The sequence below is a fragment of the Anopheles darlingi genome, chromosome 3 (genome assembly GCF_943734745.1).
Source record: "Anopheles darlingi chromosome 3, idAnoDarlMG_H_01, whole genome shotgun sequence".
NCBI lineage: Eukaryota > Metazoa > Arthropoda > Insecta > Diptera > Culicidae > Anopheles > Anopheles darlingi.
Window position 1 is genome coordinate 42,107,256 of NC_064875.1, and position 15,539 is coordinate 42,122,794.

At 47.7% G+C, this 15,539-nt stretch overlaps 1 protein-coding gene across 1 annotated transcript in view; it reads left to right on the forward strand.

Moving 5' to 3' along the window:
- The window catches only part of LOC125957210 (semaphorin-2A-like), an 85,588-nt gene that overhangs the window by 50,529 nt on the left and 19,520 nt on the right, over positions 1–15,539 (forward strand). The window contains exon 3 of the mRNA XM_049689747.1: positions 3,423–3,474. Coding sequence (XP_049545704.1) covers positions 3,423–3,474 — 52 coding nt within the window. The remainder of the gene's footprint in view (positions 1–3,422; positions 3,475–15,539) is intronic.

The window sequence follows — 15,539 nt, forward strand, 5'->3', positions numbered from 1 at the left end:
CATCGCTACAACAGTGTGGACCTTTTTTGGGGGGCCGATTTAACGGGCCAAAAATGTGGATCCCATAATTACACGTTTCATTGACCTGGACCTGGTTGTTGGAGCTGCCACTAGGCAATTCAGATCGCATCGCGTCCGTTTCCCACGCATCCCTTCGAAGACAAGCGACACGCGCGAAGCAGACAAACAAATACATAAAACACCCCGTCACAGGCCCTTCGGATTTCTTCCGGAGTTAATTTAGATTGATTCGCAATGGAACGTTTGGTTCCGGTTCCGGTGGGCCCAGTGGCCAGTGCCCAGCACCGCTTATGGATTCACCTCGCGAACGGCCAAGAAACGGCGCGGACTACCGGCCACCGGCCTGCCGAACCCCCGGTTACATACTAATTCGGCAACTCAGCAACAACAGCTGTCAGATTGTATCAAACAGGACATCCGACCTTTATCCCTTTCCGCGTTTCCTTCCGTTGCCATTCCGTTGCTCAAGATGGCGAAGTGGCTTCTGGAGTGCTTTGGCGAGAGACGGCTTCAGATCGGGCGCGCGCGCGCTTCGATTCGAGCTACTCTATTACGCTGGATAAATATTTAATATGTTTCCGGCCGAAAGGTGTTTTATTTGGGAATAGCGCCATTGATGGATCGACCGGTGAAGACGACAGGGAACGGTCCTCCAAAGGTAAGAGAAGGTTTTTGGCCCGTTTGGCGTTTGGCCGAAATTACTAATGAAGCCAGTGGGTGTTACTTCGCTCCGATCCAGGGCAGGAGAGCTTTGGCCATGTACTGGCCCGGTCTGGTTGAGCCCCAGGTAAAGTAATGAAGCGAACGGAGATAAATAATTCATAAAGTGTACCGGAATCGGTTCGGCGTGGTTTTCTGTGGTTTTAGCGTTTGCCATTATTGCCGCTGTTGTTGTTGCTGATGGCGCAGCGTCTTTGGCTTAGGGAGCTTACATTCAGCGAAGCTGCTCCGGACCGGAAAACTGCTGGAACTGGCGCATGGAACGGAAAGCCCTTCATTTTGTCCCATCCCGGATTTACCTACTGAAGTAATTGTTCTTCAATTTTGCGACCTTTATTTTTACCTTCAAGTGAACCTTTTGGAGGGCTTCTGTTCAACCTTGAACTTGTCAGTGCTTATGCCACAGCTTACTGAATACCGGAATGCCGGATACAACAACAGCAACCCGTACCCGTGCGTCTAGGGTTCTTAATCACGTCCCTTAATACCGGACGACTCCGGTGACTCCGGTGACAGAGTTCAATTAAAAACTGTCTTTCGATCTTTCTCCCGGCCAGACCATTCATCAGACATTCCAAGTAGATTCCCTGCACACTGAGGGAAGTCAATCGAGTCACGGACCAGAGTGGGGCGGTCTCAAGTTGCAAGCTTCTGCTTTCACTTTCAAGCCCTCGATCCTGTCTTGGTGCTCGCTCGCGTGACAGACAAACGAACTTCGCATTCAATCAAAGTGTCTAATTTCTCGGAATTTCAAAGAGCCAATCGACGGGCACGACTTGGGATGCACTAGCCCAGGGGACACTTACAGGACAGGACAGAATGGTAGACGAAATCGAAAGTCAAAGCATGAAATTTATCGACATCCAGTGCGCTGCTCGTCACGTTCCAGGGTGACCTCCGTACGGACACACACACACACACAGAGAGACGAGGAAGACTGTTGATAAAGACTCCGGGAACCGAACGGCCAGTTGTTGTTCCCTCGACATTTTTCAGCAAACCAAGCGGACTCACCGAGTCCGAGATGGATCCCCGGGACCACTGGAACGAACGTGAGCGAATTTAAACGCAGATCAGTAAGCAGCAAGCTAGCTTTCGAGCTGATTGGTTTTGCTAAAGTGCCACAGCCCACAGTGGAGTTAATTTGTGAACAAATCCATGCAAGCGTTCTGTTGTGTGCTAGGTTTTGAGGGGAGAAGGTCCGTAGGGCGGAGGGCAAATTACAGTAAACGATTCCGAGAAACGCGTGACTTTGTCCTCTTGTCTTGAAGTAGAGAATAAAGAATTCAAAATCAACGACGACATCAAGTGCTCCGTTCTGTAGGGTTTGTCACTCCAATTACAATACGAGCCACTGAGCAAATTCATCACTGAACAACACCGTGTTCTATTTCTGTTTCGTGGAAACTAACTCTTGATTGGCAGTGACTTATCAGGCGTAGTTTGTTTAAACGTGACAAGCGGATGAATCAGTCGTTGGCAATCGGTAGTAGAATGTACGATTGTTTTTCATTAGAAGTGGAAATGAAAAGCCGTCTTATCATTTTTAGTAATGCTAAATGCTTGTATTGGAAGTTATGTAGAATTTTAAAGGAGGGTTTTTTTTTGGGTGAAACATAATGCAACCGGTAGGCTCAAGATTGATTTCTTTTTACTTCTGAAAGTACATCAAGGCTCTACTAATTTTTTTGATCAAAGCCCGTGTCAAAAAGTTAGGCTCAAGATTGATTTCTTTTTACTTCTGAAAGTACATCAAGGCTCTACTAATTTTTTTTATCAAAGCCCGTGTCAAAAAGTTATCATACCAGCGAAATTTTTCTACTTGAGAAAGAAGATCATTGCTTGGATTAAAGATCAGAAAGTGGATTTGTTTGCCATATCTACTCGCAGTATAGCATAAAATCCGTTGGAAAACATCTTGTGAGTTCGAATTTGTTAATGGATGCTAGCGGAAAGCAGCATTCTTCAGTTCGTGAGCTTTAAGCGATGATTTTAGTGGTTTAGGAAGAAATATGAAATTTAACGCTTCCAGAAATGAACAAAAATTGATAATCAGCATTCCAAACCGCGTTTTACAAATTATAAACCATTAAGATAAGATAACGAATAGATTTGGATGATTTGGTTACATCTGCTCACTTTTAAAATAAAGAAATCAAAGTGGTCTTATACTAACTGGACACTTAATTTATGTTAACATATGGCCAGCATTTTTAATTGTGATTTCATCCATCCATATTATTATTCAATACTTTTTTTAAAGTAGAAAATACAACAACAGAGATAATTAATCATCTTTTATCGCATGATAAGTTCAAGCTTATAGATCTTTAAACGTGAAAAATGGATCCATCATACGTAGAAGATCTGATTTATGCAGATAAATTAAAAATATCGAGAAAAGAAAACGAGAAAACAAATTTAGCTATCAACATTACCTGGATTTCAATAGATCTCTGGCACCTCAAGCAAACCTCCTACCGAACTGTACAGCAACTGTAAATTCACAATTGAAATCCACAATTGAAATCGACCTCCGAGAACACTGCACCATCGCCATCGAAACATCCCGTACAGCCGTTAAGATATCACTTTGACCACTGTAAACATGTCCAATGCACATTGCTTGCCAGCAGGTAGATTAATCAAGTATCGTTTCGTCTCTACTTTCGTCGTTCCAGGAACCGACTGTACAAACTGAATCTAAAAAACATCAGCATGACGTCTTGCGAGGTAAGTTATGGTCGCTATCGATTTAAAAGTGCTCCTTTGATCCTGCACCGAACCAACCGCAAACAACTTGTTTTGGGGGTTTCTCCGACAACAGCCACCCCAAAAACTATGTTCTATGTGTACCAATGTGGGGAAATTGGGAAAAACTGTTCCAACTTCGTTTCTTGTTTTAATGTACTTACCCCAATTGTCAAACGTTCGTTATCCCCCGAAAAAAGCAATCTTCAATAAAGAGATCGAAACCCGATGCATCCGTGGATCCGCCGGTGCCAAAACCTGCTGCATCTGGCGCAACAACAACAAAAGAAGTTGTTTCCGGATGCAACTTCACTCGCTCGCTACCGGGAGGAGCTTTCCGGGGACCACATCAAAAGGGGACAGTCACAACCCATTCACTGGAGGTGCTCTTTTGATGCAGCGAAAAGGCGGCGAAGAAGAAATAGGAATGCGAAGACAAAGAGAGAGGAAGGAAAGAGAGAGAAAAAAAGGACCGGACACCCCCCACCCCTAGGGACCCGGAATCCTGCGACCTCTTCTTCTGGTGCTCTGGCTCTGGCTGCAGGTTGTTTATGTATCTTTATGTGTTTGGAAATGAAACAAAAACAGCCACAACCAACCATGGCCATCGACGGTGTGCCCAAAGGACGAACGAACACAAAACACCGGGAATGCTTGCATCCCTGGATGTGGCGCCGGACCCCCTCCCACCACCCCCAGGAGATCGCTTTGAATCAATTGATCTCGTGGCCCGGGGTGGAGCTCTATATCGGCTTGGGGATAGGATAAAATAGCCCAAAATGCATTCATGAAAGCCTCGAAACACGCGACGGCACATGCACGGCGGATGGCCGAAGAGTCATTTCCGAAGCGTTTTGAGGGATGGAAATTGTTTTGACCCCTCCCAGTGCCATCGATTCCCGATCCCGTTCCCGATCCCGTTTACCATCGAAAGTCGTATCGTGTGTGTCTGTGTGGTTGATCGAGCCAACGGGCACGGAAAACCGAGGAAAAGCCACTGGCTTCCAGTTATGTGTGCGCGAGGTTGGTAGAAAGGTACGGAAAATTTGTTTCCTTTTTTTTTTGCACTCTGCATGCTTTCTGTGTGTGTGTTCCACGAAGTCCCGGACACACCAATAGCTGCACCTGAAGAAACATGGCAGCGAGCGAGCGCACGGCCAGTGCTGACGGTCTCTTCCGTATCTCCGAATCAACTACGATAGTTCCCGGGACCCCGTTTGTCCGATCTGGTGGCGTTGGTGGAAAAAAATTTGAATTTTCAGCTTTTCGATCAGCAGCACCACCACGTTCCAGGGGTTATGGTGGTGGTAGAAGGGGATGTTCCGTTTCACACAGGATCCGACGGGTCGAAACCGAAACCGCGGACAGACAGGCCAAGCGCTAACGGTGTTGTGGTTTCGATCAAAAATGAAGTTCCGGTTGGGGAGCTTCTAACAGTAGCACTCAACTCTCTCTCTCTCACTTTCCACAACAGCTTAGCGCTTAACACCGGGATCCGGTGACCGGTTGCAAGGCCCTTGGTGGTACCTATTGACACACACAACGAGCATAACAATTCAATTGTCATCCCTTGGTTCCACCGTGGTGGTCAGGTGGTATTATGAAACAATTCTTCTCATTATGGACAGTACTAGGACACATCGGATTCCCGGTGCGGTCCAGAATAGAAAGTGAGAGACACAGAACACAAAACAGTCCAGCGGAACACAAATTACAGCACAAACGCCAGGCCAAGTGAGTGTTTTATTTATGTGCAACTTTTCCACCACCAGCACCACCGGCATCATCATCATCATCATCATCGCCATTATCCTCAAGAGAAAAGGGAGAGAGAGAGTAAAAAACCCGACAGAAAATACAGTAGCAGCCACTCTGCCAGCTGCACGTACAGCACGTACAGCAGAGAAAAGCGGAAAAAATGCCTCAACAGGACATTCATTTTATCTTATTCTTGTTTTTTTTGTTCTGGTGGAGAACTCCTTCACCTGGACACCACACACACACACACGGACACGGACACACGGACTAGTTCTGCCAAACCTTTAGGCGTCGTACTCGTAAGCCGTCCGCTGGTGTTCCACGGGGAAGGGCGGTGCTAAGCTCTTTCGTCGACCGCAAAGCTTTTATTTTCCCTTCAAACTGGTTCCCTTCCTTCCTTCCATCCGTCCGCCCATTCCGGGCTGTGGGAAATTCGCGGATTTACACCCGTTCTCACGTGTGGTTTCGTATCCTTTTTGCCACGAACCACGGGGTCTCCAGGTCCCCCGGGAAGAGTTTGCCGGGCCGGCCATGCCATGCCATGGAAAACTAAATTAATTACTAGGGAAAGTTAAAATGCAGCTGGTGCACTTTTTACCCCCTATCCATCCTGCATGCCTGCAAAGGGAAAACAACGGCAACACAAAGATTTCGAGAGTGTTTTTTTTTTTGGGTTTTTGGCTATGAAGCAGACGACGGGATTACACTCGAGGTGCTCGCTACACGGATACAAGGCCAGGTCTTTCCGCCAGGTGGTTAGATCCCGGTTCTCGACTGGTGTACCGGAATGCGCTACTGTTTCAGTGTTTCAGCGACGTTACCGGGCACTTGTAGCTCGTTGGCGTAAGTAATGATTCGCACATCTCGTGGGCATCCCATCCATTCATCCATCCATCCATCTAGCTGCTCGTCACCGGTCGAGAAGCGCTTGATTATGCGTTTGATTCCGTGGCATGAAACCGCGAAACCACGTTAACTAGTCGTTTGAATGTCGTCCATTCTGAATCGTTTTAACAGGAACTAAATCTAAGATCGAGCCAAACCGCGTGCTCGATCACGTGAAGAACAGTTCGAATCAGGCTTTTCTAGAAAACGGCTTCACAGATTCTACCAACACTATTCTCGTTTCAAAGGTCTTGTAATCACCTCACCATACGTGTTTTTGTTTTTGGTTTGGATTACAAAATTTTAGAAAAATGCCATTAACTTATTTTTTGCGATTTCGATCTAATTTTATGAGTTTTTGGAAACAGTATCACGCTGCGTGGCCACTTCTTACATTTATTCTTCATAAGCGATGAAGAACACAAAATTAACACAGATTCCATCGGTATAGCCCTAATTCTGAAATACAAACGGAATGTTTTGTAATTGACACTTTTTCAGAAATGTTCCTAGTGGGGCAAAAGTTCATTTGCATCGGGGGCAACAGTGCGAACTCATTGCTAGGGCTTATTTCTTAGAATTATCTGTCTCAAAACGGAAATCTTAAAACATAAAACTGTCGTTAAACAGATATTCCTCAAGTAATGGTAGAGTAAGGCGGGACAAAAGTTCGAGTGGGACAAAAGCCATCCAGTAGACTTAAAAAAAACTGTAGCTGTGATTCGTTGAACTACTAAAAGTGCATAAAAACCGAAACTATACACATTACTTCGTAAATTACTTAAAAAACTACTGATTTTAAAGGAACGAACTTTTGTCCCACTGGTTTTGACCAAACAACTTGTCATTTGAACGAACTTGTACTTTTACAATAGAGAGATAAACAGATGATGATTAATTCAGTGCATTTGTTCAGTTGTAACTTTATTTCATTTACTCATTATAAAAATAAAAATCCACTAAGCCCGAACTTTTTTGCTCCACCTTACTCTAAGTGAGGAAATAGCAAAATAGTGCAACAAAGAACTATCCCGCTCAAAGAGATGAGAGAAAAACAAACCGTGCATACTGGAGCGACGATAATTTACCGAACAGTGCTCGAAGAAAACGAGCATTCTGATCATTCATACGAAGAACAATCCATTTTTTTTTGTTTTGAGGCATTCCTTCCCCTCTAGGCCCCATGGACAGGACGTGCTGACCATCAACATGGCACCCAGTACCAATCAAGCCCGAGTCCCGAAGCTTCCAGGACCCCTTATTAGATTAGCAGAAAGGATCCCGGAGACGATGCAGTTTCCAGGGCTAGGACCAGGGCTGGGGCTGGTGCTAGTGTATTGCCCCGAGGGTTCCGATTCCTTTTCCGATCCGATCGTTCCGCAAAAACCACCGAAAACGCCAACCTAAACCACCGCATCTTACATATGCCAGGCACGACGCCGGATCAGCCTCGAAGCTCTTGGGAGGTTTCCATTTCACTGGAAAAACCCAAATTGCTTGGAACGGGGAAAAGGAGCATTGGGTGTACACGTGTGCACGGGAGGACCAACGGACAACGGACCAAAACGGCCCCTTCCCCCTCCCTTTTTTGTGGGCCTGCGGTAGTCCAATAGCCATCGCAACGTGCCAACGTTCTTCAACTTACCTGCGGCACTTACCACGAACAGCATCATGATGATGCCACTGTCCCTACTGCTGCTGCTGATGATGATGATGATGACGATGGCTTTCTTTTAAAAATAAAACTCGAAGCACCCATGTCCTGTGTGTGTGTGTGAGTGGAGTGGAATGGAATCGCAATAAAATGTTGCTAACGGGGGCTCTCCATGGACTGAAGGTGGTCCAAAAGCCCCACGTTCCGGGCATACCATGAGCACGAAATCCGCGTTCCAGGAGCGCGCCTTTTCGGGGGCACTTCAAGACGCCACCCTAATGGCCACCGGGCATATCCTGCGAGCGAGCGAACGGCATTTGTGGTCCGTCCACGAAGCGTCACGTCGGTTCTTCCCGTTCCTGCCGCCATTTTGAGTACCATCAAAACGTATCCTGGCGCGTGTGTGTACGGACACATTACTGTTATCGTCCCCCAGCCTCTTTTTGCGAGTTTGTTTCGTTTCTCGGTACACGGATAGGACCTCCATGGACCTTTGCCTCGGGTAGGCCGCCATTTGTTGCATTTCGTGTGCCACTCGTCACAAGCAGGGTGGTGGTCATTACCTTGCGCTGTACCCTCGAGTCATACTCAAGGGTGTCTTCTACTCTCCGGGCACCGGATTTACGGATCAATCCCTGGCAAGCCCCCGGGGCCGGGGACACTTTCCATGGAAAATCCCGCTTCGAAGCTTTCCAATCTTCTTTCCAAGGGAGCAAACAGCAACGTATTATGTTTACGAAATCAGTTGAACATAACGAGAGGAAATCGGTTGTCACGCGTGATAAGACTGGCCGGACTGGCCACGCGTGGAACGGCTGAACCGTACAGTCGTCAGTGGTGCCGAGGCCCTAATGGTGGTACCAGTCAGCGCACGGCACCATTAGAAGGCGCTAAGCTGTGTCCTTTGCACCGTTTTTTGTTGTTGTTGTCGTTGTTGTCCTCAACGATGACTAGCCGTCGAAGTGCGTCAATCGATGTCTCTCGTCTTAGTCCGGAGAAAGGCCAACGGCTACGGCTACGACTCAAAATGACCAAAATCATTCCCTCCCATCCCCTCGATGGAAGGATGCCGCAGCATCCCTTAGCTGGATTAGCTCTAAACGAGGGACTGACAGCAGCACCGCGTCCGCAGTAGCAACAGCAGCAGCAACCAGATAAGCCATAAATGATATGTGAACGATTAACATTTATGAGCTAGAGGCTGTGACTGTCACCGTTTTGGTGGTGGCGTTGTCGTCGGTGCGCAAGGGAAGGGAGTAGACGATGGAACGGTCCCGGACCTTCCACGACGGTCTGGACCACCGGTCGGAGGATAATCGAATGATTGAGCGAACTGAGTTCAAGATAGGAGGTGGGGAACTAGACAAACAAACTGTCATCCCTTCGTCCCGCAACTAGCTTCCCTTCCTTTTCGGTCTCCCCCCCCCCCCCCTCTCACCATCTGAAGCTCTCTTGGAGACAGAGATAGCGATAACTCGCGTCATGGAGGACGACGGTGCCTGACATTCGATTTCCGGTTCAGTGATTTGTGGGTGGCACACTGGGCACACACACACACAGACATACACAGACACGCACACACATACAGACACACAGACAGCGCACATTACGCGAACCGTGCGTGCCTTTTGCACAACGTTCCATTCCGATGAATGATATCTTTTGCGTTGCGCTTTTGCTGCGTTCCGAGATATCCAATGTCCGATTGACCGACACCCGATCGTCGTGCTTTTTATGCTTTTTTCGTGCCCGGATTTGCACCATTTGCTTATCCAGTGGCCGCTTTTAGAGCCACAAACGTCGGGTTTTTGGTCGACGGAATTAGAAAGGAATATATGACACTTTCCCCCCCGGGGGTTCCCAGGCATTAGCGACTGTGTGTGTGTGTGCTAAAATAAGCTACATGTGGTGGCCATCTCCCGGGACTGGATGATGTGGTGATGATTTGTGAGCGATTTGTTGCGAAATGCTCGATGCTACAGAACCATAACGCAAGGTTCGCGCTTCTAATCACATTCACAAATCGCATTCGAAACATTTTATGCCTCAATGATCACCGGTACCGTACCCGGATGAGTCACTTGGCCACTGGTCAACCGCAGGTGTGGCCCGGAATCCGTAATTCCCAATAACTGTGCAATCAATTTAGTGTTTTCAAAATTCGAAATCCGAAAAAAAGGTGCTTGCATTTACTAAATCCACTTTGGGTTCAGACGCCCCGTCCCAGGTACGACCGGGAATGCCCCCGGCCTGGCCAATCATCGTCATCGGTGGCGCCAAAGCGCGCAGCATATACAGCAGCTCGACCCCCTTTTCCCGACCTGCTTTTCCACAATTACCATTCCGCCCCTGCCACACCACCTATTAGCTGGAGCGAGAAGCATTTCACTGCTGACTAAGCACAAGCCTCGGTCTAGCTCTGCGGTGGATTGCTAGCAAAGGAATTATGCAAAAAAAAAAAACTAACACCCTTTCCACCCCCATGACGCACACCTACAGGCACACGCACACACCCCGACGGTGGGTTGGAAAAGGGAATTTAATTTAATTTTGAGAAATTAAATATTTCCCTCCGCAGTTTTCCGCACCGATGCTCCGCTCCACTATACACTCCTACTCTATTCCGTCGGTTGCGTTGCAATGGATTTGCAAAAACCCGAATGCTCCTCCCTCATCCCCTGCTCCACCTATACCCCCCCCCCCCCCCTCTGAGGTCTGGCAACTATTTCCGTGCCCCTCGCCGGCGGCAGCACAAATAAGCTGCGGGATCTGATGCGGTGCGTGCGGTGCGCCTGTCATCAGCAGCGAGCTGCTGTTCTGGCCACCAACACACACACGGATACACACGCATGGATGCGTACACGTTTGCGTGATAATTTTCACGCCCAGCAATAGCAGCGACGACCGCTGGCACGGGCACTGGCATGCATTCCCAAACGCCGCAATCAAAAAAACGGCCATCGCACTAATGCACGGCTTTGCAATCTCTCTTCCAATGTGCCCACCAACCGTGCGTGTGTGTGTGTACGTGTGGCCACATTTTTACACATCCTTTCAATGGTTAACCATAGACCGGGACGTTGGGATGTTTAATGTAGCGAGAGACGCATCATCAACATAGAAAACGCGCGCGCGAGAAATGGAATGTTGCGGCAAACCGACCCCAAACCGACCTCGAACCGACCTCCACGGTGGATTGCAATGCAACGCCTCCTGCGATGGGCGCGTTCCATGCGTTTAATGAAATCCGCGCGATTGGATTCGCGGATGGATCGCGATCCGTGGAATGGATTGTGACGACGCAGAGCAGCAGTAGGACCGGGGTACAGGACACACACACGCACACACCCTCTATTCCCGATCAAATGTTGCGGTTTCATCTGTTTCTGTAAGGACCTCCCTTGAAGGTGGGGTTGAGGTCTTCAATTTGGACGCAGCGGTCACCACACCGGACCAAACGCCATCGTCGGTGATGATTGACGTTCGCTGCTGTTGCTGCTACTGCAACTGCTGGTTGCTAATGGGAATTGGTGGTTTTTGGAGTAAAATAGAGAGAGAGAGAGAGAGAGTTATACTATTGCGCGCAGAACGGGAACCGGGAACCCTTCACGAACAGCGTTCCCGAAAAACCGCAACCGAGATGAAGATCCAGACGAAACCGCCCGCTGTTCCGCGAATTGGACATCATCGTTCCTTCCCCGTGGCGGTGGCGGACCAATTATTGGAACACAATCACGATCCCGACCGTTGCGCGTTTGCCAATAACATTTTCCACGAGCTAATGCTGCGGGAACACTCCAGGAAGACACTCAATACACCCGTTCTATGGTCCACGGATTCGTTCGTTCGGGGAACAGTGCTCGCAGCTCCGGGTGTGTTTTCGGAATCCTTTGCATGAGTGGCCGCCATGGAAGCTATTGAGCCTTCTCGCGGAGGGTATCTTCATATTCATTCGAACATCCTACTCCGGATGATGCTGCTTCAAACACCGGTGGAAGCACAATTAAAAGTGGAAAATTAGATTAATTTCCTTTTTCCGCTGCCACCACTACCACCACCAGCACTCTTCAGTTTCCATTCCCCGGTTCAATAGGATGCTTCGAGGAAAAAGACTCCCCGTAGCCACCAACCGTTGCTGCTGGAAGGCTTTCGTTTGCTCTCAACTCTTTATCCCAGCATTTCATTCGCTCGTTTGTCTGTCCTAGAGAGAGAGACAGAGAGAGTGAAAGGCAGAGAGTGAAGCAAGGCAACTGCCGCAAACTCTGGAGCTATGTTTTGTGCCATTTATTGTTATCGAAACTACTGCTGCTGCTGCTGCTACCATTGCTGCTGCTGATGCTGCTTTCGTTTGGTTTCCATTTCCGGCACCGTTTCGCGGTACCGATTGCCGTTGTTGTTGTTTGCAGAAAAGTCGGCACCCGGGCTGAGGTTGAGATTTCAATTCAATTGAAAATGCTTGTTCCCCGCTACCGAAATCGTACCGCGAGCAAAGACAAAAGGACTGAAAAGAAGAAGAAAAGTTAGCTTCCATTTCCAATTCGTGTACCTACTATCTTCTCCTCCTGCCACCTTGTCTCGATAATTCGTAATAAAGTTTCATCCCACCCCTCCTCCCACCCCGCGAACTGCTGGAACTAATTAAATCAAATTAAATAAAACCAACTTTGCGGTTGCCAAATGCAATAGACGCGACCGGAGGGCTCCTTTGCGACCAAAGGCACGACGGTACCAATGGTTACAAATTAGCAGCAACACCGTATAGTGGTGGTAGCGACGTCGCTGTTGTACTATTGCTAATCCTGTATAGCCTTCAAGCTGAAGTGGCATACCGCGCGCCCCGGAATTGAATTCCAAGTGGCCGTGAGGGAAACGAATCGAGCTAATAGGAAGGACACGCACACGTGAACTCACTCACTCACTCATTAATTTGATTACATTACAGCGAGCAGCCTAACGAGGAGAATGGTTCAAGGGAAGGATATTAAATCTTCAAGCACCGGGACTCGCTCTCTTTGTAACTCAAGATGGCGAAAAGTCGTTCAATTGTGCTACAAAAAGGAGTGGCATGAGGCGTTTGAGAGCCACGAGCACCTCCTATGTCCTCAAGGATCTGGACAGCTCTAGAAAGCCAGAGTGAAGCTAGTTAGATTGAATCGGAATCGAAGAACGATAGAAACCGATTAGAGCTTCGTTATGCTTTCGAGGGGGCAACTAGAGGTCCTGCCTGGAAAGTGCTTGATTTCATTAGCCATCGGTCCGGTAGATTGCGTCCCAAAAACTGATCAATTTTTAATTCCCCTTCTAAGACTCCTGCTCTTCCTGGGAGGGCTTGAAAAGCTGAAGCGACGCCTCCATCTCCATCGGCCCCATAATTCCCAATAATCCAATCAAATCGTTATGAAATCTTATCAGCTCCAGTGATCCCGGGCCATAAGCTGATCGCCATCTTTGTTTGTCATTGCTCTATTGCAAAACTGATGCTCCTTCGGACCAAGGAACAGATCCGATCAGATACGAGCCCAGGTATCAAGTGCTGCCAGTGGATTGAATGGAGGGACGGTTCTCTCTCCTAACGCATGGTTACCGATAGCCGGACTCTACACCAACACCAACGACACCAACAACTGGACCCTTAAGACTTCTTATAAAGCATCCAAGCCGCTCGAAGGATCGAGTTGAAGGGAAGGAAGGAAGGAACGACGAGAGAAAGCCGCTGAATCGTTGAACTCGCCTTTAATAACATCCCCTTTCGCAAGGTGGTGGTAGTGACAGGATGGCCATGGACCATCCGTGTGGAGCGTGGAAATCCTCCAACCAGCCAGCGGCCAGCCAGCAGCCGTCGTTCTGCAGAAACTTTCCCATCCGGGGATTGTTTCCGTATCAGCGAATTTTCAGCACTGGACGCTGCGCACTGCAGTCCAGTCCTGGCTGCTAAAAAAGAAAACGAAGCACAAAAAGAAAGGAGAAAGGAAAAAGGAAAAGGCGATTGTTTCCGGTTTCTTCCACTCCCTTACACTCACCACGAACCGTCCCTCCGGACCTAGGTCATGCTGGTGAAAGTTGTGCTGACAGCATCAGCACCAGCGCCAGCGCGTCCGTACAGCGGATGCTCAAAAACCCGGCGGAAACATAATCCGGGTTAAATGTGCTAATGGGTTTTGTCCGCGACCCGGCGCGCGAAATGAGCGAACTGCAAGAAGCAGCAACGGCCCCAAAAAAAAACGAGAGAGAGAGCTCGGGGAAATGGCGGCCAGTGGGAAAAAAAACTTATATTCTGGCCCCGGTCGATCTGAATCCGATCCGAGCGCGTGCTGTGAGTAAGAGCAGGATGGACCCATAATGCGGTTCATAACTTCCTAATGAATATGTAATGAACGCACTGTGATTCCCATTCGACGAACCGCAGCGCATGGGGTGCACTCAGTTGTGCAACTGTCATTGAAAGTGAATCAAAGGCATGACGCGTGCAGCCTTCAAACTGCATGCGAGATAAAACATCGGTCAATAAGACCCCGGGGCCTGACTTGGACTCTGAAGAGTGGTTCTAACATAAAAATCATTTCGTTTACCGATAGGAGAGACTCTTTTGGGTGTATTGGCCAATTTTTACTTCCTTTTGTTCATTATTGGATGAGTTATTGATAGTATCGCTATTTTTTAGTAACATGATTGATTTTTGTAGGGGATAACTGTGTCATTTGATTCTCCAGAGAAAGACCGCATTTAAAATTAGCATTGTGAGTCGATAATTGTTGATTTTTGCTGGGACAAAGGTGCGTTAATATTAATATTTGTCCAACCATTGTTATGCCTCAACGGTTCTTATAATTAATTTAAAACAGTGTTTGCTGAGAACACAGAACTCCTTTTCATAGATTGATTTGAAGCAATGAAGAAGCGTTTATAACACTTCAATAACTCATAAACTGCGGGTCCGAGTGAACGATAAAAATAAATATAAAAAATAATGAAAACAGAAACTCCAATAACTCACACAACAATGATTCGATTGAAATAAAAACTTTGCAGAACCACTAGAAAAGTGTTCTACAAAACCACGGGAATTGTTTGTGTTTTAGAATTGGCCATTTTGTTAGTAAGACAATGATCAGACCAACCGCACAACGGGATTTAAATACGGGAACCGTCAAGTTAAAGTTAAATGTTAAAAATGAAGCAACTACCCATGAAGTCATTTGTACAAAAGCTCGACTGTCGTGCGCTTTCCAAACGAACAGAAACGATTCACCTCAAGACCCTCCGCTAACCTTCCGAACGCAATGGCCACCAATGGCGAGAAACAGAGAAACGGAGTGGCCTATTTAATTATTTTCCATTTTCTATTCCGAACCTCTGAACCTCCGAACGCTCCTGCTCCATTTGTTCGCTTCTGCCTTGCTAGAGGTCACTGCGAGTGCGAGTGGTAGCAGCAGCAGCAGCAGCAGCAGCCAGCCAGCTGATTGCGAACTGGAATGGAAGCCGCCCCGGTGCTGGAGATTCAAGATTCAATTTTCCATTTATTATGATGATCTCCAAAGAAGCCACCAAGCACACTGCTTTCTGTGTCCGTGTGTCTGAATGGTTGGCACACAGAAATAAAGAGAGACAGAGAGAGAAAGACTAGTCGCCTCGTCGAGCAACAATTGTTGGCCAAAAATGGGAACCACATTGTTCCAGGGACTCCGTACGCTCCGATACTACTCCGAAGCGATGAAAATGCGAAAGTCCGGAGGTTAATTGAGTCATTAGT